The 27,509-nt window shown below is 41.1% G+C and overlaps 1 protein-coding gene across 1 annotated transcript in view; it reads left to right on the top strand.

Annotated features, from left to right (window-relative positions):
* Window positions 1-27,509, top strand: part of B4GALNT3 (beta-1,4-N-acetyl-galactosaminyltransferase 3) — a 92,543-nt gene that overhangs the window by 52,550 nt on the left and 12,484 nt on the right. Inside the window, exons 4-13 of the mRNA XM_063134532.1 lie at window positions 9,618-9,713; window positions 15,462-15,552; window positions 18,478-18,578; window positions 20,498-20,565; window positions 21,339-21,417; window positions 22,075-22,141; window positions 22,829-22,972; window positions 24,138-24,247; window positions 25,404-25,504; window positions 26,801-26,880. Coding sequence (XP_062990602.1) covers window positions 9,618-9,713; window positions 15,462-15,552; window positions 18,478-18,578; window positions 20,498-20,565; window positions 21,339-21,417; window positions 22,075-22,141; window positions 22,829-22,972; window positions 24,138-24,247; window positions 25,404-25,504; window positions 26,801-26,880 — 937 coding nt within the window. The remainder of the gene's footprint in view (window positions 1-9,617; window positions 9,714-15,461; window positions 15,553-18,477; window positions 18,579-20,497; window positions 20,566-21,338; window positions 21,418-22,074; window positions 22,142-22,828; window positions 22,973-24,137; window positions 24,248-25,403; window positions 25,505-26,800; window positions 26,881-27,509) is intronic.

Raw genomic sequence — 27,509 nt, 5'->3', positions numbered from 1 at the left:
TGACCTCAGTGGCATGGAGTGACTTTTACAAAGTCCAGTTGGTGGCCCAGCTACGCCCCTATCTGGACAGGGATAACCTGGCTTCAGTTGTCCATGCTCTGGTAACCTCCAAGTTAGATTACTGCAATGCACTCTACGTAGGGCTGCCTTTGAAGACGGTTCAGAAGCTGCAGCTTGTGCAAAATGCAGTGGCCAGATTGATTTTGGGAACCAGAAGGTTCAACCATATAACACCTGCTCTGGTCCGCTTGCACTGGCTGCCTGTATGTTTCCGAGCCCAATTCAAGGTGCTGGTTTTGACCTATAAAGCCTTACACGGCTTGGGACCACAGTACCTCACAGAACACCTCTTCCGACATGAATATACCCGGTCACTACATTCAACATCTAAGGTCCTCCTCCAGGTGCCTACTCCGAGAGAGGCTCAGAGTGTGGCAACGAGGGACAGGGCCTTTTCGGTGGTGGACCCCAGACAATCTCCCTGACGAGGCTCGCCTGGCACCAACGTTGCTATCTTTCCGGCGCCAGGTTAAGACTTTCCTCTTTGCCAAGGCATATGGCAGCACATCTTAATCACCCACATGTTTAGTTTTTTAATGGTTTTTAATGCTTTATGTGTGTATGTTCTGTGTTTTAGAATTTTAAATTTTGTATACTCGTTTTTATCTCAATTTTAGAATTTCTGTAAACCGCCCAGAGAGCTCTGGCTATGGGGGGCGGTATATAAGTGTAATAAATAAATAAATACATAGGAGAAAATCTAAAAAGGTTTCAGGCTTAAGTTCTTGCTTTGATGAGTTTGTATTGATGAAATTTGAGAAACCATAGCTAATGCAATCTGGTTGCCCGCCCCAACAATGTTGACAATTCAAATTTCTTTTATAGAGATGCTTTGTAACCCAAGATTCTTCTCAACAGTGGCATTGGTTAATCCATTTTGTCACTGAAATCTGCTACATTTGAGGTGTGGGGTGTTGGGTTATTGCCAGAACTTTTCTCCTTCTGGAACTCTGTTTGTGCTCAGAAACAAACACACATCACGCAGGTCTTACACAGCAGAGCTGGTTTATTTCCTTCAGGCTTCTGTGCAGTTCAATTCAGATCAGTTCAGATCAGCACACTGAGGCATACACAGAGAGCAGTGATCATAGAGCAGTGATCAGTAAGCAGTGATCAGTAAGCAGCGATCAGTCCATTTTACAAAGTGAGAAACTATATACACATCTTACACAATTCTTATCTACATTACATACAGCTGTGATGAGGCTAACTTAGAATCTTGGCAAGGTTCCCAGAACAGCCTCTATCTCAAGGTAATTGCCCAGATAGACTTTCTCTGTTTAACCCTGAGATAGCCATACACACACAATTTTAATGACTAAGCAAGTATTTCTTTTCATATACTTAACAGTCCTCCTCTTGCGCATGTTGTTTAAATTGTGTTACAATCTGAGACCCAGCTTTAAAAGCATCTCTTTGTGTTTTACCATTGAACGTTCCACCTGTCCTTCCTCATTTTGTTTTACTTTCAATACCCATTTACTGTTAATGGCTTTACGACCTTCAGGTAAAGGTACTAGCTCCCACGTTTCATTTTTTTCCATTGCTCTGATTTCCTCTGACATTGCTTCATGCCAGCCCTGAGCTTCTGTAGGTTCCATTTCCTGAATTTCCTCAAATGAAGTAGGTTCATAGGCTATTAGTAAAGCTCTATGAGAAACCTGTTTGCTTTGGTATTCATCTGAGTAACGAATTGGAGCTTTGCGTTCCCTTTCTGATCGTCTTGGCATAGTTACAGGCATAGTTTCCTCCTTTACAGTTTCTTTCCCCTCCCTCTCTTGCTGAGATTGTTCAGGAATTTCTTCTGTTTCTACAGCTTTCTGTTCTACAGGCAAACTTACATACTGTTTTGTTTCCTGCATTTGTTCATGAAAAACTACATCTCTGCTCACAATTACACTTTTGTGATATGGAGACCACAAACGATAGCCTTTTGTTTGTGTATCATATCCCAACAGTTTACATTCCAAACCTCTTTGAGCTAGCTTTCCTGGTCTGTTTTCTTTCTGAATATGAGCAAAACATTTACTTCCAAAAACCCTTACATGTGACACTCTAGGTTTTCTTTTGTAAAACATTTCATATGGAGTTTTTTCATGTACAGAGTGGTAAAGCCTGTTTAACAAATAATTTGAGGTGGACAAAGCTTCTGCCCAGAACAGGTTAGACAATCCTGACTCTTTCAATAGAGCTCTTAACATGTTCTGCAAGGTTCTGTTTTTCCTTTCTGCAACTCCATTTTGAAATGGTGAATATGGAGCAGTATGGTCATGTTGTATACCCTCATCACTGAGGAATTTTTTAAATTGGTTGCTAAGAAATTCACCTCCCCGGTCCGTTCTTAGATTAGCTATAGGTTCTTTAAATCTATTTTTACTCCACTTAACAAAGGCTTTAAACTTTCCAAAAGTTTCACTCTTCTGTTTTAACACATACACAAATCCAAATCTACTGTAATCATCAACAATAGACAAGAAAAATCTGTTTCCTCCTTGACTTGTCTCAAAAGGACCTGCAAGATCTGCATGAATTAATTCAAAAATTCTTTTTGTTGTTCTCTCACTATGTTTTGGAATGTTTGACTTATGACACTTGGTTTCACTGCATACATTACATTCTACATAGTTAGAACATGGTTTGATTTTCACCCCTTCACACAATTCTGGAATCTTAGAAATTGTTTTATAGTTAGCATGACCAAACCTTTTATGAATTAAATGGATACACTCTTGGTGTGGTTTGCAATTGGCTATTGTTTTTGTTGTGACTTTGCTGGCTACAACTTCATTTTCTGTACAAGTATTAATCACATACAAAGATTCTTTCATTATTCCATGCACACACACCTTGTTTCCCTGTTTTATAGTACAATTTTCTTCAGTAAAACAAACCTCATACCCCATTTCTGTTAACTGAAACACACTTAGAAGGTTTGTTTCCAATTCTGGTACATATAAAACACTTTGTAGTTCAACTCCCAGACAATCAAAATATACATTACCCACACCACAAATCTGGATTTTTGTTCCATTTGCAAGGGTAACACACTTTTGCTCTGAAGTAGAAGTTTCCAAGGTTACAAATGAAAGTTTGTCTTTTGCCATACTTATTGAAGCCCCAGAGTCCAAAAACCAAGGATTCATTGTCTCTTTGACTCTTGCTAGAAGACACTTCTTTGTTGATTCAGCTTCATTCATGTTGTTTTCTTCTCTCCACTTTGCTGTCAACAGCTTCTTCTTCTTCTTGTTGCAATCCCGCCTTAAGTGTTCTGTGGAACCACAGTTAAAGCATTTCCTTGCCTTTAATGCAGCCACCACATCAGAAGATTTATGGCTTTGTTGAAATTCAGCCACAGGATGTTTAAAGCTCTGTTGTTTTGAAGCTTGTCTTCTTTCATAGGTTTCCAGTAGTTTTCCAGCTACATACTCGAGGGTTAAATTTTTCTCCTCTTGACTTTCCATCATGGTGACAACCGCGTCGTACGATGAATCAAGACTTGACAAAATCACATAGACTTGGTGTATAGTTGTAAACTCCATCCCTCGTGCCCTGAGTTGATTGAAGATTTCTCTCATGCTTTTCAAATGGTTTGACATAGACTCCCCTGGTTTTAGCTTCATTCCATACAGTTTCCGGGTTAGAATTACTTTACTGCCCGCTGTTTCTCTTTGATATACAGCTTGTAGCGCATTCCAGCACTCTTTTGATGTATTCAAAAACTGAATGAAGGAAATTTGAGAGTCTTCCACAGCTAATGCAATAACTGCCATTGCTTTTGCATCGTCCTTAAACCATTTAGCATTCTGTGGATCTGCTCTATCTGGTGGATCCTCTGTGACTACATACCACAGTTCAGCCTGAATCAGATACATTTGCATTTTGTAAGACCATAATGCATAGTTAGAGTCATTCAGCTTTTCTAACAATTGATGCAAACCAGACATATTAGCTCCTGCCATTCCCTCTGCTTTAGGAATTGGTATCTCACCGTCCTCCTGCTCAGAGTCCTCCTCAGAGTCAGCCGACTGAGATTTTTCCTCACTTTGCAGCACTGGCTTTAGCTTGATGTCTTCCTTCATCAACAGTTTTCTGTTTTAGCAGACTCCTGGTTCTGATACTGCACCGTTCCCACCAAGTTCTGGTTCTCCTGCCTGGGTTAGGCTGGCGTAGGCTTCCTGGACTGGACTGGGCCCATAACCTTTGTTGGGTTATTGCCAGAACTTTTCTCCTTCTGGAACTCTGTTTGTGCTCAGAAACAAACACACATCACGCAGGTCTTACACAGCAGAGCTGGTTTATTTCCTTCAGGCTTCTGTGCAGTTCAATTCAGATCAGTTCAGATCAGCACACTGAGGCATACACAGAGAGCAGTGATCATAGAGCAGTGATCAGTAAGCAGTGATCAGTAAGCAGCGATCAGTCCATTTTACAAAGTGAGAAACTATATACACATCTTACACAATTCTTATCTACATTACATACAGCTGTGATGAGGCTAACTTAGAATCTTGGCAAGGTTCCCAGAACAGCCTCTATCTCAAGGTAATTGCCCAGATAGACTTTCTCTGTTTAACCCTGAGATAGCCATACACACACAATTTTAATGACTAAGCAAGTATTTCTTTTCATATACTTAACATGGGGGACATGGTCATTTGCTGAGGCATGTCAGGGGACAATTAACTAAATTCTGTTCTCTTCCCAGATTACATTTTTGGTTTCTTCAGTTTAATTTACTGTTGAAACTTGTAGCGGCTTATGGATTAATTTACGCATGAGACATCCATATTTCTTCACAAACTAATTACAGGGGGATACATGATACCTTTGTTGTCCTCTCACATCTGTCTAAGCATTTTATTGCATGGGGACTCCTGTTGCTATAAAGGGGCCAGGAAATGAATAGGGGACGGTTTTATTCCAACATATAATGAAGTTAGGCTTTGTTTGAAAAGAAGGTGTGTTTTCCTGGCAAACCTGAGCCATAAGAAGGGATCTCAGCATGGTTTACAACAACGAAGGGGCTTTGACAGAAGAAAACTTTGGCACTTTTTCCCACTTAGCAGTTTTTAAGAATGGAGAATTAGAACAGGGTATTGTTCTTGCAATCTCATGCATGGAGGAAGTAAACTTACCTTTGCAGGTGGGGCGGGGTGAAGATGAGACAGAGGTCATCAGTGCTGAAGGAACCTTAACCTCAGCCTCTTACATATATTTGGAGATGGATTGGAAGAAGAAATTTAAACATCCATTCATTTGTGCGTGTATTTGCCCCAAGAAGGTATCTGGTCTTAGTCCAGACAGTTGGTCTTAATTATCTATTAGTTCCTTTTCTAGTTTACACGTGCCTTTCCCAGTGTGGGTTTCATTAATTCCAAGGCTACTCTCACCTGAAACGTAGTATATGTAAAGACATCCACCACCATCGTTCAGCATCCTGGTATGTTTTTCATTATTGATATTCCGGTTAACAAAACTGAACAAGGAACAATGCAGATAAGACTCCTGTTCTGTGTGGCATAGTGAGAATTGTGTCAAACTGGTTTCCCCCGCAACTTTCTGCACAAAATTAACCTGAACTCTGGAAAATTTGGAAATTTTGCAACCTTGGTGTGACATCAGTGACATGTGCCATAGCCTGATCTTAAATATTCTAAGTCCAAGGCATCTTCTGCAAATGCAACACCACCACAGACGGTTCTGAAAGAGATTGTTCATCTCCTGTGCTGTGAAGGGAATGGAGTTCTCATATTTATTCAGGATTCAGTTGAAGAAAGTATGGGTATTTAGGACACTACTGGCAGATATGTTTAAACTACAAATCTTAAGAATATTTTTAAATTCTTTGTCATGGTCTCTGCGCTTGCACGGAGCCTCACTTTGAAAAAAATCTATAGTTGAGGAACGTTTTGGTGGGAAAACACACACACACCACTGCTACACTGAGCATGCCCAGTTGGTTCCCAGTCGGTTCCCGCCATAACAGTTGCCTCGTGGAGAACTTCGAGGGTCTATCTTTTGCTTTTAGATCGTTTTGCTGAGGACTAATCTTTCTGTATTCTACTTCCTTGTTTTATCTTTCTCTCCTTAAATGATTTTTTTTTAAAAAAAAAAAAGTTTGTTTTCTTCTTTCTTTTCCATGGCCATGGCCCATTCTGAGACGCATGGCCCTGAAGGCCCCATTTACTAAATGCGTCCAATGTGGCAGCAAGCTACCACTGTCTGATGGCCACACTTTATGCCTTTTATGCCTGAGCGAGTCTCATGTTGTAGAAACTTGCCAATTTTGGGTGTCATTTTCAAAACAAGTCAGGCAAAATAGAGCGGACCACTTTAAGGCGATTTTGTGGATGGAATGGAGGGACAAATGGAGGAATCAGAGGATGCATGTCCCTCTATGCAGCGTGTGCAGGAGCCGCCACCTCTGGGATGATCTTCAACACTTTCAGCAGCTAAGAAGAACCCAAAGAAAGAAAAAAAGCCCAGATCTTCTGGACATAGTTTGTCCAAAGAGAAAAAAAATAAGGCTGCTAAGAGACCCGTGCACTCTTTATTGGGTTCGTTCCCCCGCTTCTGAACTCATCTATTAGAGTTGAGGTGGAAAATCCACCTATGCTTGTTCTGGTTGAGCCAATTTCAACTGCTTTGGAGGGTGAAATCCGAGATATTTCTCCTCTACAGACCACAATCCCAACACTTCAGGATTGGTCTTTCCAATCCTTGGCCCAGCTACCGAGAGATATGGGAGAACAATCTCCTCGAGTTCAACACTACTCACCACAGAGAGGAGAGAGACTGGTGGAACATCGGTCCCAATCCCCGATGTCGTCTCGATCTTGTAGTTGAGGCCCTGGGACTACTGGGTATTATCAAAGAGAATACCGAGATCCCGTATTGATATTTGAAACGCGAGTGTCTCTGTCTCCCTCCTCTTCCAGCGGGACTGTAGCCAGTGCAGAAAGGTGCATCTTTTGCTTTTTGGAACATGTGGTGCTATAAGAGCCACTGACACCTCTGCCTCCTCTCCACCTCCAGGTTTTGAATTGCTACACCTAAGAACAGAAGAGGTCTTTGTTGCTAACTTTTCTTAATACATTTTCACATAGTTTTGCAATTCAATCTATAGTCATGGCTTCAAGTCATTGAAAGTTATCTAGAGGAGGAGGAGCCTGGCCCTTCAATTGGGAGACATTGCTTTAAACATTTCTTAAAGTAGCACAATGTCTCCATTCTTCTCTGGTTCAAACCTCCTTTTTGTCTAATTTATCTTCACCCTCATTTGCACATTCTTCAGATTGAATGCAGCTGATTTGTCCCAGAGATACTGAACTGCCAAACAATAAAAAATGGAGCAAAGCTTTTCCATTCACTATTATTTGCAATTACAGCTTGAAAGAGCCCTGCCCAACGAGCTATGATGGCTGCTTCAGATTTTGCAGGGAGTTGGCCAGAAAATGGCTGAGCATATGGAATAAGTGCTTAAGGCATAGTCAAGCAACCAAGCAAACATGCTGAAGCTAAGCAGTTCCGGGTGTTGTGAGTGTCTCTGTGGGAGACAACTTGGAAACTTACGTAAACTGTTGTGTGATCCCTAGAGTTAAGGCACAGGTCATAAATGTAATAAACTTCGTATTTTGGGAATAGTTGCAGATATATCAGATGCGTGATAGAAGAGAGTGTCCCTGGAATTTTGACATGCCAAATGATTCCCTGACTACAATAACCTACACCTTGGTCAGCTTTCTGGTTTCTTTCTTTGCGCATTTTCAAAACATGGAGTAGGAAAATGCCTCTAATGAACTTCTTCCCAAGGTTCCCTGAATTTCCCCCATGGTTTTCTGTTTGAGCAACATTTTATTTGGGGCCCTTATCTTTTCCTTTTTCCTAGCCCTCTCTTTTCAGGAATGCTCCTGGAAGAGGGAAATATTTGTTATGTGGAAAGGGATGACTAATTTATAGGCTGGGAGTGGTTTAGGGATTTCTGTTCTCTCTTTGTTGTGCAAATCAACTTCTCCCTGTAAAACTGCCCAGAAAGGCCTGGGCATTATGTTCTGATAATGTATCATTCCTTTCTAAAATATGGGAGAGGTCTATGCCTCCTATTTACATTCAAATTGTCCAACATGTCTGATACAGTGTGTGAAACCAGCAATGTGTGCAACTGACTGTACACCGGCAAAACTCCTTTAGAGCAGACAGATCCCAGACCCAGAAGGAGCTCTTTAAACCCTTAGACAGGACAGAACGACAGAAAGATCTCAAGAAAGTCCAAATTGAATTTGGCACAATTCTGGATATTTAGAATCCCGAGTATGTATCTCTGTTTCTGCTCGTTCATACTGTGACTTTTGTGAACTTGCTTAAGGCTGTTTTGTACATTGTAGAGGACAAACATTGGGATGTACATGAAACAGGATACTCAGCCAGTCCTATTCTTTGGTGAGTGTACCTGTATAAAATAAACATTTTATTTGTTTGCGACATTCACACTTTATATTTTTAGGTCTATGTATAAAAAATATCTTGGGTGTACAACTAAAAATATGTAATGTCTGAAAAAGCTCTTGGACTAAATTTTCCAAATTAAACACAGTTTGGGCCATCTCCATTTGTTGCCTATCCAGAGAAGTTGCAGATTTAAATGCTTGAAGTCCTGAATTGAATGATAGGGAACTTTTCACATAGGATCCAAAATTATTCAGTCTTATTCCAGTGTACACCAAAGTTTCAGGTTGCATAGAATCTTTGCTCAAGCATTTCATGAGAGCCTCTGCCTGTGTACTCAATACTGCAGAATACAACCTTCTATTGTACCCACTGGCCATAGCACCAATTTTCACACTACAGTAATCTGCCAGATAAAAATACCACAATATTTATTTTGATATTGTGCTGAATGAAATTAGAACTGCAGCTAAGGAGGCTTCCCTCCTGCTTCCTATGAAGAGTGGGGAAAACAAGGGGGATGGAATTTCAAGACCCAAACAGCTGTTTTCCTGGTGCCTCTTGGAGATGTGCAGTTAACACTCTGCTCTGTCCATGTGCAGGCAGAAGTGCCTTCTGGAATCAGTTCAGATATGTCTGATAACATTTCTCTATAGAAATGGCATGCTCAGAACACTTCCAGTGCTTTCCAAAAGCCAGCAGTGCGGTGTAGTGGCTAAAGTGTTAGACTGGGAGTGGGGAGATACAGCCACTTGTTCAGTAAATAAACGTTGCTAATAACACAGAGGTATGCCATTAAATTTTTGATGCTCCTTTTCTCTTTGATTTACATGCCCATCAGCCAAAACTAGTTTTGCTAGTCAATGTTCTTGAAAGCCTGAACATCTTTCTCCATTTTGATTGTATTTCACTATAACACGATATATAACCATGCTAGATTACAGGTTTTCAGATCATGTACTTCTTTTGAGCTCTCTCGAAGTCTAGACTCCTCCTTGCCGTACAAGGCCCTGGATACCTAGAGGTAAAACACAGTGTTAGGCTATGTGGGCATCAAGTAATGGGAATGATGTGTAAAAGGTATGTCTCCTTGTGCTTTCATGTGCTTGCAGCTCCGAGGCCAAGTCAACCTCCATGTTTTTGAGGACTGGTGTGGTGGCTCTATTGAACAACTGAGGAGGAACCTCCACTTTCCACTGTATCCTCATGTGAGTATCTTGTTATAGCCCGTGGCATTCTCTTGTACCAAATGAAGAGTGAACCCTCTCTTCCTAGGTTCTGTATAGCCTTCTAACAGGGCTGGGCAGTTGGCATGGGGCCAGTTGGCATGGGCCTATGATTTTGAGGGGGCCCTACTCAATGGTGCAAGAATGGATGAATGGATTAGCAGTTTTCAACATTAACATTGACAAGGCAAAGTTGCTTGATTTTTCTGTTGTTGTTGTTGATGATGATGATGATGAATTTGCCCAAAGAAAAGCATGTAAAGTATTTCTGAATGGGAAGAAGTGATGTCTTATATACATCTTGAATAAAAGTGCTTGCCATTACCTTTTTTATAAATCATTCTAGTTCATATGTATTTAGAACTGATTAAAAAAACTTAATGAGCAGTTTGAAATGGGGCCTACATTTCCCATCTGGGCCGGGCCTATGGGAAATGTAGTTGTGGATGAGCAATTGTGGATGAGCAAATGATGTTTCCTTATTGGGCGCTAATGAATTATCAGCCTAATTTTTTTTAAAAAAATCATTGTGGATGTTACTTGGTCATTGAAATTTGACTTTAGGGTAGAAAGAGAGAAAAAGAGAGAAACATTCACAGTGGCTGCATTCAGAAATCAACATAAACCATAGTTTATCATGATGGGAATGAGCCTAGCCTGTCCTTAGTTCACGAGCTGCCTCCACTCCTTCCCCACCTTCATTAGATGAAAATCAGAAGCTCCTGCTTCCAATTTTGAATTCTAGATTGTGATTAAGTTTAAGTATGGCTTGTTGAAACAAGTCCACTTCATTACCATGGTTTGTCATTGACCCAGTTTAGATGACATGCTAAGCCATAGTAGTTAAGCATTTTAAGCTAAACATTATGGCTTACCGTGTCTTGTGAACCATGACTTAGCATGTCATATGAACCATTCCTAATCATGGTGACTGTATAACCACAGTTTAAACACACTCACTTACCATTTGCTGCAAAAGGGTTAGCGGCCTGACCATGGCTTAATGTGTTGTCTGAACAGGCCCAATGGCGTGTTTCAAACAAACCATAGCTAAGATCAAACACAGTTTGTCAGTTTTGGACAACATGACAAGTTGTGGTTAATTAAAAACAGATGTGAGCACTTCTGAACTCCTTGCAGCCATGCCAGAGGAGGTGAAGAGCATGCACCGGATAAGGGGGGCATACTGGTAATTTGGATGAAGAGGACTATGTGAGGGAGGCTCATAGTCAACAAAATGATTGTAAGAGTTATGAGAAATGTAAGGAAAACCCCACTGACAGGATTAAGAGGGAAATAGTTAAAATATTGGATGAAGGGCTGATAGAAGAACAGATTTCAAGATAGATTTATGATTTCCTGTTAGGAACTGAGGAGAGCCCCCCTCCCCCCAATTTTGCCTTTTACCAAAAATTCACAAAAATGTATTCCCTGTACTGGGACGTCTGATTATTTCAGATTGTGGTTCCCTTTTGGAACCTTTGCCTGCCTTCGTCAATCATTTTCTTAAGCCATTTGCTCCATTAATAGGTCCTTACTTATGGGACACAATGCGTTTTCTGCAGCTTATAAATTATTATTTAAAGAAACAACCTTTTTATCTTATTACTATGGATGTGGTGCCCTTGAACACCAACATCCCACAAACACAAGTGATGGAAGTCATTGAACGTACCTTGAACAAGAGGATGGGAAGAATTTCTTGCTCCATTGGGTTTATTTGCTCCTTAACTGAATTGGCTCTTAAGAGGGGGGGAAACAATTTGAAGGAAATTTTTACTGTCAAATATGGGGCACTGCCATGGAATGTAGCTTTGCCCCAGAGTTAGCAAACCTGTACATGGACCAGTGGGGATGTGAACACATTTTATCAGTTAATAATGAATATATTTAAAAAATATAGTTTTCTATTAGAGATTTCTGGATGATATTTTGTATTATCTGAAGAGGTTCAGAAGAAAAACTCAAGGAGTTTGGACAATATGTTAACATACCTGAGACAATTTAATTTGTGGTTGATTATCATCATTGTAAAATCAATTTCCTGGATGTGGAGGTGAGAATAGAAGATCACAATATACTGGCAGGTGTTTATAGGAAACCCACAGAAGCTCATAGTTTTTTGGCATATGATAGTTTTCACCCTGGCTACCTGCCTTACTCCCAAATGATAAGATTACACAGGAACTGCAGGAACGGCAGAGAATTTTATGTACAGGCCAGTATTCTTTCAGAACAACTTAAACAAACGGGGTACTCATCTAGGGTTCTAAAACAGGCGTTGTGTAAAGCTCGGAATTTGGACAGCAGGATCCTATTGGAGCCAAAACATGATCAGACCAACCAGGAGGGTTTCATAGTGCCCCTGACTTATGATGGATATACAGCCCAGATAAGAGAGGCAATTTGTAAACACTGGCATCTCCTGTCAGAAATTCCATGCTGCAGAAAGAATCCTGTTTTTACATACAAACGTGCATGGAATTTGAGGGATGTATTAGTCCATAGCACTTGGAGCTCTCCTTCCACCTTAATATCTTCTAGTATCAATGGTGAAAAGATTGTTGGAAACTACCGTTGTGGACATTGTCGTGCATGTGCAAATTTTATCACTCTAAAGTTATTCAAAAACCCTGTTTCAAATTGGCATCATTACATTAAAGAATTTGTCGATTGCAATGCTAAGAGAGTAATCTATGCTGTCAGTTGTCCAGCTATATGTTGGCATGACCTCAAGAGCTGTTAAAAGTCGAATATGTGAACGCAAAAGCTGCATCCACTCCAGAAGACATCTGGTAAAACACTTCTTGGACAAGGGACATAAGGATAAGGACTTGAGGTTTCAGATAATTGAAAAAAGTCAAAGACATGGGACCAGATTACACCATCAACTGAGAATGAGGGAAATATTCTGGATCTTCACCTTAAGGACAATACTCAACAAAGAGTATAATTGGATGCCACTATTGTAGACCTACTTATTCTTTTCTCCACCTGCCTCATCTGGATTCTGCCTGCCATTGTTTTATATATAGTGTGTTGGTTTGGTTTTGTATTATAGTTTGATGGAGTATTTTGATATATGTTTAAATACAGCAGTCCTGTGTGTGCCCTTAAGGAGATTTCACATTCTTTCAAACATGCAGCCTTTGGGCTTTAGGACTTTGCAAGTGATCCAGTTAGGAGTAAACCCCTGCAACTCTTTCCTCCATAATGAGCTGATAACACAGCTGTACAGGGTTTCAGCTATGGCTGGTATTTAGCAGCCATAACCTCAGAGCAACGGATTATGTACTATACCCAAGCGTGCGGTGTGTAGACTTGTTTATGAACAGAACGGTGACCATATGAAAAGGAGGACTGGACTCCTATATCTTTAACAGTTTATTTATTTATTTATTTATTTATTTAATTTATATATCGCTCCATAGCCGAAGCTCAGTTGTAGAGAAAAGGGATTTTCAGCAGGTGTCATTTGTATGCATACAGCATCTGGTGAAATTCCCTCTTCATCGCAATAGTTTATTTATTTATTTATTTATTTATTTATTTATTTATTTATTACATTTCTATACCGCCCAATAGCTGGAGCTCTCTTTTGTATCTGGTCAAAAGGGCAAGACTCCTGCAGCTTTAACTGTTATGTTGAAGACAAAATTTCACCAGGTGCTACATGCATTCAAATGACACTTGCTGAAATTCCCTTTTCTATACAACTTTAAAGATACAGGAGCCCTGTCCTCCTTTTCATATGGTCACCCTATGAACAGGACTATCTACAGTTTTGTTTACCCTATGGATTGGCACATTTTAGTCTGGATTGCTTATAGTTTGCTTATTTGTGACCAAGTTACTTTTAGTTAAATAACACTGTATGGTTTTGCATCTTTTTATATACCTTAGGGATATATTCAGATATCGATCACAGCAGGTGAAATAGATAAGCTACATAGTAGAGACCTACTGGTAAAGAAAACTTTTATCAGTCTATATTTATGTGCCTAGTTTATTAAATAAAGGCTTCCTCAGGTATCTGTAACTTTCTATATTTTTGACTTGCAAGTCCTATTTTGATAATTCAATTCTAATAAACGTTATTGCTGTTCTTTGGCCTATAGTTATGGTAAAAAAAATCCCCACTGCCAAAGACCTTAGTGGTCAAAACAAGTTTGGGTTAGATTTCTATGTATTAGTATAGCTTACTGCATTAGAATTATATTAGGGAAAGCCTATTGTGAAACCAGTAATGTCACTATGTGTGTATGAAACATGTTGGATTGTCAAATTTTTGTCTGCATAATTTTATAGATGTATTATCAAAAAAAATTACAAACATTTTTATACTTCGTATTTTAGACTAGTTATTTTATTAAAATTTGTTTTATTGTAGCTGTATTTTTATCCTCAGTGACTTATAAGCTTTCTTAAACCAATTTTGCTTCTCCTTGTTGAGTTTGGTTTAAGATAGTACCTTCATTGATCATTGTTCCTATCATAATAAACCATATAGCCACTTTGCATTTAAAGTTAAGATTTCTGAGGTTTCTGGCTGGCATGAAGCAAACTTGTGGATCTATAAAGTCATGCTGATGTTTTTATGACTGGTGTTAATTTAGGACCAGTATTGTGTAACTACACTTCTGCTTGCTTCTCAACTGGTCAACGTAAATAGAATCATAGGATAGTAGAGTTGGAAGGGGCCTATAAGTCCAATCCCCTGCTCAATGTAGGAATCCACCCTAAAGCATCCCTGACAGATGGCTGTCCAGCTGCCTCTTGAATGCCTCTAGTGTGGGAGGGCCCACTATGTCCCTGGGTAATTGGTTCCATTGTTGTACTGCTCTAACAGTCAGGAAGTTTTTCCTGATGTCCAGCTGGAATCTGGCTTCTTGTAACTTGAGCCCATTATTCCGTGTCCTGCACTCTGGGAGGATCGAGAAGAGATCCTGGCCCTCCTCTGTGTGACAACCTTTCAAGTATTTGAAGAGTCCTCCCCTCAATCTTCTCATCTCCAGGCTCAACATGCCCAGTTCTTTCAGTCTTCTTATAGGGCTTTGTTTCTAGACCCCTGATCATCCTCGTTGCCCTCCTCTGAATGCGCTCCAGCTTGTCTGCATCCTTCTTGAAGTGTGGTACCCAGAACTGGACGCAATACCCAAGATGAGGCTTAACCAGTGCTGAATAGAGGGGCACCAGTGCCTCGTGCGATTTGGAAGCTATACTTCTATTAATGAATTCCAAAATAGCATTTGCTTTTTTTGTAGCTGCATCACACTGTTAGCTCAAATTCAGTTTGTGATCTACAACAATTCCAAGATCCTTCTCGCTTAGTAAATGAACGGTTTATTGCTTTTAAAAAAGTCATATATTTGTGCTACTCACAAGGAAGCTAGGCTAGTAAAAAGGGCCCTGTAATGTCCAACAATTCAGGGAAATAGCAATGCACTCTCCCCCAAGCCCTGTCCCTATTTTAGTCTAGCCTTTGCTATTTGTTCTTTCTTGTTGTGCCTCCTACCCCATATACCTTCTCTTTTTGGATGCTTTATTTCATAGGAAGCAGCCTTACTGGTCCATTTAGCCCAGGACTGTCAATACTGAATGGCAGCAGTTTTCCAGGTTTTCAGTACCTGGGACCACCTTCATGCCACAACTGAACTAAGGCCTCTCTCGTCTTTATCTTCCTCCAGCTCAGTTTAATAATTGTACTATTCCTTTTCCTTGCACTTTCAGACAAGAACCACTTTGAAGAAACTGGCAGCATCTCCACAATGGAAAAACTATGGATTACGCATCTTTGGCTATCTGCATCCATTCAGTGATGGTAAGGAATGACTAAAATGGGCTCAGTTTGCAAGAGAACTAATGAGAATGGAAGAATGTAATCTCACCTCCATCAATCTTCTGTTTTTTGTTTCCAAATTATAGGATGAGGTTAATGTTTATGTAACGTCTTTTGTCTATTTGAAATAAATATTCAGTTCTGAGATAGTGTGACATACCTTTACAAAAATTTCTCCCATTTTTCCATAAAGATTGATACATAGACACACCCACACATACATATACAAGCACATACACAGACATGCTCACATGGCCACAACTCATTTTGCAAAATTATTAGTGATAACATTTCACTTATAATAGCTTATTCTCTGTGCAGTCCCACATACGGATTGTACGTCTGAGCAGAATTCAATTTGGGAAATTTTTATAGCTAGATAAGAGTTTTGATACATGCCCCACCAATTGTTAGAGAAAAGGATAAACGTCCTCTCAAAAATTATGTGGCTTTAGTGGAGCCTGTCATTCTACCATTAACTAATTAGGACTGTGGTGCTTTGTCACAAAATAAAATGAAAGAAGCTGTACCTGCCAAAAAAAGTTACATGTTGCTAAGAGTTTTGCATTCCAGTGCTACCCATTTCCCATGGGTGAGCATAGCTTGCAGTTCTATGCTGTACAGATGAGATCAGCCTCAAAACTTTCTCAATAACCCAATCTCTTAATTAGTAGCAGCATAATCTAGCTGAGAGATTCTCTGGCCTCAGCTAGACAAGGGGGTTGGAGGGAGACGATCTCGCGATTTTATGATCACGAGATTGTCGCCCTCATCTACACGTGATGTCCAGGAAGGAAAAGGACGTCGCGCCTGCCATTTTACTTGTTTTTGTAAGGGAGATGGAGCGCTTGTGCACAAAACTGTAAGGTGTTTTTTTAAAAAAATTAATTTCTCCACTCACCCCACCCCACCCCTGATGCCCGGCTTCCAGCAGTTACTCGCGAGGAGCTGGGACAAACTGTGATGCCTGCCCACACATTCCGCAGTCTCGGGATCATCCTGAGACCGCAGAAAAAGTGGGCTAGAAGTGTAGGTTAAGATCCCGGGGAAAGGAGGGATCATCCTTCCCTGCTCCCGGGATCCCCTGTGTGTCATGTGGACACACAGGGACGATCCCGGAGCAATCCCCAGCATATCACTCCATCTAGCTATGCTCTCAGGCTGTGGTCCATAGACAGTATACTGATGGTTCCTGATGAGCTCCTTTCAGATTGTGGAACAGTCAGAAATATCTACTTGGCCCTGTTAACGCTGACAAAGATTGTAACTTTGCTCACAAAACAGGTACAACCATTGCACTACAAAGGCAGTTAGTAAAATATGAATTAAGTATGTACTTTTATTTGTAGAACAAGAAAAGAAGTTTTTAAAGTGAGCTGTTGAGACCTCAACCAATTTTTAAGTGATCTGCAAAAAGAAAGTCTGAAAAACACTGATGTAGCCAAGTTAAGCACTTTAAAGCCACAATCCTATACTCACCTGGGAATAAGTCCCAATGAACTCAGAGGGTTTACATATAAAACATTGTGCTGCACATTTCACTGATCTCAATGGGAAAGCTCAGCATGTGCTTAAATCTCTCCCATTGAAATCAAGTGCTTAATTTTATCCAGGTAGTGTAACATTTGTGGCAAATCCATTCCTTGCTTCAAGCTTTTAGGAATGCCCTTGGTTGACCACTCCAGGATTTATAGTAGACCAGCAGGGCAAAGGAGATTCTGGAAGGAAGAATACTAGTCTGCTTGTGGCTTTATGCAAGGAAGGACTGATAAAATAAAAATATACATCTACTAAGCTTAGTTTGAGTCCAAATTCTTATCTAAGAATCACAGGTCTCTGAAAACCAGGGAGTACCTTCTGTTTTTGTTTTTGACACCTCTGTTAGTTCATTTTGCAATATTGTCCTGGTATGAATGAGTTTTGTGTTTATTTGTTTTTGTTTAATCTGTTTATTTTTACACTCTTCAGCAAATCACAGTCCAAATCCTCATACTCCCAGATCGTTGAATACTATTGAAGACATCTTCCTGCAGCCAAACATAAATAAAGCTGTGTTTATTACACATTCCACCGAGAGTGTTTTGGCAGACAGGCTAGATACAAAGGACAGAAATCAATCAAATTAGTGTACATCAAGAAACTGTTTTGTTCGTTTTTTTAGATTCTCTTGTACATGTGTACATCACAAGCTTAAATTAGTTTCACTGCTGTCATTTGCTTTCAAAGAACCCTATGAATTGTAACTCTGTGAAATGTCTAGAGATCTTTAACGGACTTCTTGGTAACCTCACAACACTATACTACTCAGGGTACTTTCTGGTGTGGAAGGGGGCGACCATGACCATTAAACCAATTTAGGTTTGCATTGTAGATGTGGTATAAAACTAAGCAAAACCCAGTTATTCCACCAGCAGTGGCTTCCTGCAGTGAGAAAAGAGAGGGGGTGAAGGAAGGAAGAAATTGAGATCTTTGCAGAACATTTCCTTGTGTTTTTAGTTTACTACAATACAAAATTAAGGCTCTGCTTTCCAGATCTCCCCCACTTCCCAAGAGGGGAATCATGTCTTGGCCCCAAGACATTTTGCTACCTGACATAGAGTGGCAAATGGTGTTCCTCACCCATCTAAGTCAAGGTTCGCAGTGCCCAAAGACAGGGAAGTTATTTTGGAACATGAGGCAGGAAATCCAATAATTACCTCTCCCCATCTCCGACAGTAAAAATATAATAAAAACAAATAACTAACAATTTGCTGCCCTTTCAGGACAATCAAAATCTGAGAGGCAGCTTCTTCACTCTGTCTAATAGTAGTTCTGGCCCTGTTTGGATTAAAAACAAAAACAAATATGGTCTCTCTTCTGAACAGAACTTCTTAATATACTAGTTAATCCCAGGAATTTTTTTCCTAGGTGAGTTTCAGTTTGCCATTGCTGCTGATGATAACGCAGAGTTCTGGCTGAGTCCAGGCAAGAATATCTCAGACCTGCAGCTACTGGCCAGTGTAGGCAAGGTACAGTATATGCTCTCTGATTTCTTAATTTTGTTTTACTGTTTACACTTGTGAGGAAAAGGGAAATAGCTTTTTATGTCTTTCAATACCTGTGGCAAAGCAGTATATCAATAACTCTGTTGTTTTACCTTTGGCAAATGTTCACGGGTTCTTTTAATGATTTGCCATTAAAAGTATTCTCAACTATAATTAAATTCCTGAAAGGTATCCCAGAATACATTGTGGGTTTGCTGGGTTCACTATAGAGACCAAGGTTGCACAGATCTGTAAGGTCTGAACACATCTGTTACCTTGGGTGACCCAAAATGGGAAAATGAGGTGAGAAGGCTGCATAGTACATATACCCCTACTGTCTAGAGTTACTACATGTGGCAGAAATTTAAGGGTTTTAGGTCGAAAGGCATAGTCTGTACAATTTTATTGTTTTATTACCACATCACACTTATCACATATTGAGATGTTTAGGTATTAATTTTTTCCTATGGAACTATAGTTCACTCATTCCCTAAAGGATGGTTCATGTTGGGCCAGTTTACATGGTCAAACAAGCCACTATAGCTTAAATAAACCACAGTGGCTTGTTTAAATTGGCAGCCTGTGCCGGGCGCCATTAGCCTAATAACCCACCTGGGCCCAGTTTGTGCCCAAGCAGCATGGCTTCTTTGAAGGGGAAATGAGCCTCAAGTAACCCAATAAGAGGCTATGGGTTATTTGAGGATTGTTTCCCCTTTAAGCAAGCCATGCCACCTAGATTTAGATGACATGGCAAGCTGTGCACAGCAGGTTAATTAGGGAAATTGTGCCCCCACCCCATGTCTCAGGGATAAAAAGCAAGCCATTGTGGCTTCAATTAGCCCCTATGGCTTGCTTCAGTCATGCAAACTGGGTCTCACTGACCTGGTTCGCACAACACGACAGCCCACTATGTCTTCTTTTACCCATGGGAGCTGTCATGTCATACCGGGAGTTCAATGGCGCCATTTTTTTCTCATATTGTACAAACCCAAGCGGCAGGGATTGTTTGAGGGTTAGACAACCCTCAGATAACCCTAAAACAAGCCATGGTTTATTCGAGGTTTATTTATTGTCTAACCCTCAAACAACCCTTGCCGCCTGGGTTTGCACAACACAGTAAGCCGGGTCTCCCAGGGGAGCCATGCAAAATTGGGACCTGCCACAATGCTGTCATGTTGTGTAAAACAGGCCACTGTGTTGTAAATGTAACCAGAGTGAATGTTAGTCACAAACATCAAATTGGAGGGAATGCCCATACATGTGGCGAATGTATTTCATGTGGTTTATTTCTGAGCATGCGGCTTCATTCTGAAGTCCAGGGGTGGTTTCCTGGAGATCCATGGGAGCCATCAGTCCCTCAATGGGATTTGTTCAGCCCTTGTAACCCATTGCACTATTGTTTCTTGGCTGACCTGTCAAGCTCAGTGTAGAGGGGAACACAATATGAAGGAGAACGTGCCTTGCCGTCTTTTTCAGATTGGCTTCTGTGCTGTCTAAGCACTTGGAGCCATTCAAGTGTAGCGTGAAAGGGCGGATAAGCAGGAGGTACTTCTGTCCTCACTGAAGCTGGTTAGAAACATCAACTAAGCCTTACGCTATTCCATCTCCATATGGGGCAGCCAAACTCATCAGTAAGTGTCATAGTGGGCAAGGTTACCCCCACCCCAGTTTAAGGTATTTGCTAACTCTCCCCCTCCTGTTATCTATTCTGGGCTATAACGGATGTTTTTCTATCCTGAGAATGACTAAAAATAGCACCTGGATTCTTTAACTATTCACTGAATGTTTGGATTGATTTAACTATGGGCTGGTTGTACACAACTGTTCAGTAAGCAAAGAAGCGAGTTGCAGCTCCATGGGAATGAAGCATAAATGTAAAGGGGATGTTTTCTGTCTTTGTACAGACTGGGAACGAGTGGACAGCACCTGGGGAGTTCGGGAAATTCAGGAGCCAACAGTCAAAGCCAGTGAAGTGAGTGAATAGAGATCTTAGTTCCTTCTTCTACGTTGCTCAACCACCTATAAGACTACTCACCACATTCTCATGACCCTTGCATTCAGGTGTTAGTCAAGAGAGCCTGTCTAGAACACAACCTGCATGTGGCATCTCTCGTATTCATCTCCACATTTTAAAAAATATCCTTTAGAACATCATGACTTCGAAATGTTTGCAAGTGGGGAGGGAGGATTTAAGCTTCGTTCCTCCTGATCAGTAGAGTGCCCTGTTCTGCTTAAAATAACTTCAGAGTGCTCCCTGGTGGCAATCGTAGGTATTTCCTGGAAACATTCTGATGCTTGATATTCAAACGGATTCGCATAACCAGTGTTGTTCATGTATAGATTGCAATTATCACTCGGCTGCTTGATCATCTGAAGATTGATCGCCAATGACTGGGGTTATTCCCCATAATAGCCTTTTCAACATGTGCAGGATTGTAGCTATCAGTCGTGGGGAAAAGGGCTTCTCCGTTATTATTGTGCCATAATGTAAGTCAACTACAGCTGATTGCCTGACTTTACTGCAACTTTCCCAGAAGTCAAGAAAATTGAAGTAAGCAATGATTGGATTCCTTAGCTGGAAGGATGAACTAACAAGAAGCTTGAAGACAGCTTGTTCTCAGTTGCTATACTCCTTTGAGTGGTCCATAGTGATGTGGCTGCTTTAGCATCACTTAAGCTGGACAAAATATTCCACATGTAAAGCAACTGATGTAGGCTTTTCTGTCTCCCCTCCCTCCCTCATAGGTTGTCTGCCACGAACAGATATTACTTTGAGGTGCTGCACAAGCAAGATGACAAAGGAACAGACCATGTGGAAGTGGCAGTAAGTGCTCAGGCTGTGTGTGATCTATTTATCTGGCTTGCAGGGGCTTGGCCTGAGGGTCACGCCATGCTTCAAAGTTTCCTCATGGGAGGTCAAGTTCTGAATCTCTGTCTTTTTTTGGGGGGGGGGGTATGTTCGCTATAATGTATGAAGTGCATTAGTAGTATTTTTCCCTCCACCGTTGAGTATAATGCTGAGGCAGCCATTAGATTGTAAGCCTATGCGGCAGGGTCTTGCGATTTACTGTTTTACTCTGTTTGATGGTGCTATATAAATAAATAAATAATAATAATAATAATTGCATGTACCAAAATATTGATCCATGTACTTACAGCAGCAGGGCCGGCCCTACTATCAGGTAGAATGAGGCAGCTGCCTCAGGCAGCCGGTGCAGGGGGCCCAGGAGTGTCAGTCTCACAGCTGTTCCTCCTGAACACCCCAGCTGTTTCCCTCTGTTGGAGGATGAAACTGTATGCCATACCACCTGTCCCTGAACTACACTCCTGCCTCAGATGTGGTGGAGGGTACTATCTTGTTGCCAGTGTTGACGTAAGATTTCAACTTGGTTCCTAGCTATGCAAGTCTGTTGAAGACAAATCTCTGTTTCCTTTCCTAATTGACAGATATTTACATTTTATATACACTTTTCTCTTTCAGTGGAAGCTAAGTGACCCCGAAACTAAATTTGCAATTATTGACTCTCAATTCCTCTCCCTTTATGCTAGTAAGTACCTTTCCATCTCAGAGCTAATAACGCTGAATGGGCTTTATCTTTGCCTTTTTTCATTCACATCATCAGAAATGCTTTGCTTCCAACTGCAACACATCCTAGGCCGATGCAGAAAGTTTGCACCATAGCAGTGGGTGTCACTGAGCTTGAGAGAAGGAAAATACTTCCATCTCCTGGATGTATCTACCAGAACTTTAAAGTCCTCTTCAGAGGCCCTTCTCCATGTGCCCCTGCCAAATGGGAAGAAAGGGTGACTTCTAGGGAAAGAGCCTTGCTGTGGATTAGCTCACCTGATGCTATCTTTATCGACTTTTCAGAATTGGGGATTTAATTTTTTTTAACTATTATCTTACATTTTAATATTTTACTTTACTTCTTGTCTTATAAGCTGCCCAGTGAACATGTGTTGTTGTTGTTGTTGTTGTTGTTGATGATGATGATGATGATAATAATAATAATAATAATAATAATAATAATAATAATAGGAATAGAGCTTTGGTTGGCAGATCAACCTTGCAAAATAAGGGACTTATTTTGGAGCTGTGAAATTTCTTAATATTTGCTGGCACTATGTGCCAGACCTTGCCAGAATCAGACATGCATATATTCCACTGTCTTAAGAGGAGAAGTTATTCCTTCTTTCTTCCATCTCTTACACTCTATTTTTATTCTGTTTCTTAGATGAAACACTCTTTAAAATGGATGAGGTTGGTCACATCCCACAGACACTAGCCACGCGTATGAGCCGGATTTCACACCATGAGGGAGCAACGGAACACGCAGCAGATATGCTGAAGCCTGACCCTCGAGACACCATTTATAAATGTAAGCATTCTAGTTTACTGGCAGGGCCCATGATGTGACATTTTCTGTATCTTCAGGGGGCCTCTGTAATCTCCATGTATTTTCCCAACTAGTGAAATTGTGGGCAGGCTACTTCGGGTTTTTTTATCTTACCTTGATGGGGCAAAGTGACTCCCTTTTTAAAAACCATTCACCTCCTTGAATGCCTCCCTTGCTTCACAGGATTCCACTCATTCTTCTCTTGGTAGTTGTCATTTAGTTTTCTGCAGACACTGTTGTCGTCTGTCAAAGGGCATGGCTAGATGAGGGGTTTGGAGGGGTATGATCTCGCTATTTTATGCTCGCGAGCTCGTCCCCCTCAGCTACACGCGGCGGGTGACATCCCAGGAGGAAGAGCATGTTGCGGCCACCATTTTTTTAAGCAACAGGAGCTGTAGCGCTCCAGCACAAAGGTTAGTTGTTGTTTTTAAAAAGAAGAAGCCCCGACCCCGTTCCCCACCCACCCCCGATGGGCACGGAGCACTTACAGAGCTCCGGGCCCGGGTCCTCGTGTTTACTCACGAGGAGCTGGGACAAAACCACAACGGCGGGCCACACATCCCACAGTCCCAGGATCATTTATTTTATTATTTATTTATTCATTACATTTTTATACCGTCCAATAGCCGAAGCTCTCTGGGCGGTTCATCTCGAGACTTCAGGAAAAATCGGGATGGGAGGGTAGGGCCATATCTCGGGGAAAGGGAGAAATCATCCCTTCCTGCTCCCGTGATCCCCTGTGCGTCATGTGGATGCACAGGGATGATCCCGGGGCAATCCCCGGGATATCCCGCCCCATCTAGACATGCCCATAGAGCGGCTGCTGCCTTGAAAATTTAATACGGTATTGCAATGATGTCACTCCTGTCTTTGCTAAGATGAAACAAATATAGTTTCTTAAAAATCTTTCCAAAAGGAAACACTGACACCATCCATTTCCAAGTTACTCCAACAGATGAAAACGGATGGTTAGTGGGGGAAGGGGGGAGAAGGAATTTGTGTGGGGAAAAGTTTTAACATTCACAAATGCAGTAGGCAAAATGGTGTCATGGCCTCCACAGGGGCTTTTGTATCTGTTAGAGATGGCTTAACTTGGAACTGAGCAGCTTTTGTAATGGCCTCTTCTTCATTTCTGTTTTTGTCTCAGTGCCTCTCATAGGCAAGTCACAGATACGCAGGATCCTTCCAGACTGCCCTTACAAACCAAGCTACCTGGTCAGTGGATTCCCACTGGATCGCTATCAGGGGCTCCAATTTGTAAGTCCCATTTCCCAACTCAAGAGTTCAGTCAGCTTGTACCCACTGTCAACGGAAGTTTACATTCAGGAGTGGCTTTACTATTAAGACTGGCAGTGCGTGCGTGTGTGTGTGTGTGACAGGGTGGAGGGCGGGGTTAATGTACCAAGCTGCATACACAGTTTTTAAAAAATGGTATCTGGATATAGACTCCCATGCTCATGCTGAAACTCAGGATCTAAGGCTGCCTTTATTCACTTGCTCTGTTTCCTTGAAACCCAGGCCACAGCTAGACCTAAGGTTTATCCTGGGATCATCCAGGGTTCACCCCTGCCTGAGCACTGGATCCCCTGTGTGTCACCTAGATGAACAGGTTTGACCCCTGGACGATCCAGGGATAAACCTTAGGTCTAGCTATGGCCCCAGAGTTCGGACTTCCTGCTCCTTTTGTCTTAAGGCCTTACCAAGGAGCAACACATTGATTAGCTGATCAAACCTGATCAGTGTACTAACTGAGTTTGAATCCATAGCCCAGATTAGTACACTCCTATAAATTTGAAGAATGGCATCACCAGTGTATATTTATCTACTCAGAACTGTAAAGGATTTCAGTCTTTGGGGTGGAGCAGAAGCTACCTCTCAGTTCTTAATGCATTATGGGAAAAGTAATTGCTGCTCTTGGGAGTTACTTGAAGGACATCTCAGAAACGTAGGTGCTCACTTACCCTGAAATAGCAATGTGTTTCATGTTCCTGTTTGTTTCAATGATTCAAGGGTTAAATGTAAAAGCTTTAAAATATTACAATTAAAAGCATTTATTAGCTGCCTTTCCAAGCTCAAGGTGGCTTACACTAAACAAAGCAAATTGAAAATAAGGAAAAGAGACCCTAAATAATTAAGAGGGATGTTGTCTCCTCTTTCAATTTTGGATACATGACTGCATAATCAATAGTATCTTTGCTGTCCCTGGTATGCAAAATAAACTGTATCTCAAAATTCAACACATGTACACATTAGTCAATGTATAGTGTGAAAATAGGTCTGAAGAAAGGTTATTGATTTCAGGATGATAGCCCTAAGCTATAATCTCTGGAAAACTTTGGATGTCCAAACTAATCCTGAAATGCAGTTTTTGTGATGATTTTGTTTTGCATGGACGTCCTTCCGCTCTTTCCAGGTTCATCTGTCTTTTGTATATCCCAACGACTACAGTCGTCTGAGCCACATGGAGACGCACAACAAGTGCTTTTACCAGGAAAGCCCCTATTATCTAGAGAGGTAAAATCATTCTTCTAGATAACTGAACTCTGCTCTTTTGTGACCGGAAAGCCGGGACTTAATTTTAGCAGGGGGGATTGCCAGCTAAAACAGGCGGTTAACTGCTGAAAGTCTTTTCAGTAACTTGGTGCCTTCCTGACATCAAAAGGAAGAAAGGTTGCTTCACACAAGATTTCTTTCCTACATGGGATATCATATCCTTTTAGGAAGAGCCTCATATTCCCAATTAACACTCATGTATTTCTCTACGATTAAGTGTGGATTTCTTCAGTACATAACTCGCAACAAAACACACCATTTGTGTTTGCCAGGCATTACATTTTCTATGTAGTTTTCCTTCGTGGAAATGATATAGGAAAATTGTCTTATGCAAGCAGAATCTAAAGCTTCTGTTGCTATTAGATACAGCTAAGGTCTGTTGCTTGACCATCAGTTATCTGCTTAACGCATCCTATTTATTTCTGTCATGCAATGCATGGAAATATAACCCTATATGAACACATTTATCTAAATACCCAAATGTATTAGATTCCCCCCCTTCCAGCTACCTTAATAAATGAGGGTACACAGTACCTGTATTGTAAGGGGGATATAATGGAATAAGCTGCAATGTCCTTTTGAAACTGAAGAATAAGCAGATTGCGTTGCAGAGAAGTAGAGGAGAAATGCAAGGAATATTGTAACAGGACTGAAGACCAGTTTATAAAGTGAGCAGAATCACGTGGTAAAGGTTTCCCCAGACTATACTACTTTCAGGCTGCAGGCATTAGAGTGCTTCTCTTTAAATAAAACTCCCTGCACATAAAAAGCTTGTCAGACTGAACACTACTGCAAGACTTTCTCTGACAACATGCTATTTTTCTATGTGTGGGGAGTTTTATCCAGGGAAAAGTATAAACACGTAGTCTGTACCTGCAGCCTGAAATTGCAACAGTCAAGGAAAACCTTTAGCACTTGATTCTGTTGATTGCATAAAATCACCGCCAGAAGCTGAAGAGATGTCAGGTGTAAGAAGGGGAGTATTAATTGCTGGGTACCCTGGAGAAGAGGCTGATGCTAGGGAAAGTGGAAGGCAAAAGGAAGAGGGGCCGACCAAGGGCAAGATGGATGGATGATATTCTGGAGGTGACAGACTTGACCTTGGGGGAGCTAGGGGTGGCGACAGCCGACAGAAAGCTCTGGCGTGGGCTGGTCCATGAAGTCACGAAGAGTCGGAAACGATTGAACGAATAAACAACACAAAGTTCAACATGGAAACACTTCTCATGCCTTCTCCTGCCTTTTTAACTCCTGTAGATTTGGATTTTCCAAGTACATGAAAATGGACCATCCAGAGTGGAGAAATCTAGATTCTGAAGAAACAACCAAACTGCCAGGTATACATATTCTTGGCAGATGTGGAAGGATGGTGTCAGCTGCCTCTCCTTTTGCTTTATAACTAAGTAATAAAAGAACAGAAAGCTTGCAATGGATTAAATCAGAGGAGTTGGTTTCTTATCTGTGGCAAAGAACATAAAACCAGAATGAGAAACTTGGCAAACTTGGACATGACGCTTCGTTCGTGTGGAAGCATGTCTTTCCCTGTTCAAAATACAACAACTACATCAAAAGAAAAAATCAGGATGCCTGTATTTTTCTCCTGCTGGGAAAACAGCAGCTTGAGGCAGGTCAATTTAGATTGGGAAACCACACAGGGAGAAAGGCTTAAATACTCTCTCTCCCACCTCACTGCAGCTAATGCTGCAAGCAAATTGACAGCCCCCTACTGCTGCATTTCATTTTTCTTAAAAACAACGGTGAGAACTCCCGTCATGGGTTCCCCATGCAATATATGTATGGCCCTCACATACAATATGCAACGTATAGGATGGCAATATATAGTGTGCAACTCACATAGCTAGGAAGAAAGAATCAGGCTAGAACAGAGAGAGAGGAATCTGTCAATTTCAGTTTCAGTTTTTTCAAAGTAAACATTAAACATTTCTCCTAATATATATATTTTTGT

The sequence above is a fragment of the Elgaria multicarinata genome, chromosome 9 (genome assembly GCF_023053635.1).
Source record: "Elgaria multicarinata webbii isolate HBS135686 ecotype San Diego chromosome 9, rElgMul1.1.pri, whole genome shotgun sequence".
Lineage (NCBI taxonomy): Eukaryota > Metazoa > Chordata > Lepidosauria > Squamata > Anguidae > Elgaria > Elgaria multicarinata.
Note: the sequence above shows the minus strand (reverse complement) of the source record. Positions and strands in the feature narration are given on the sequence as shown.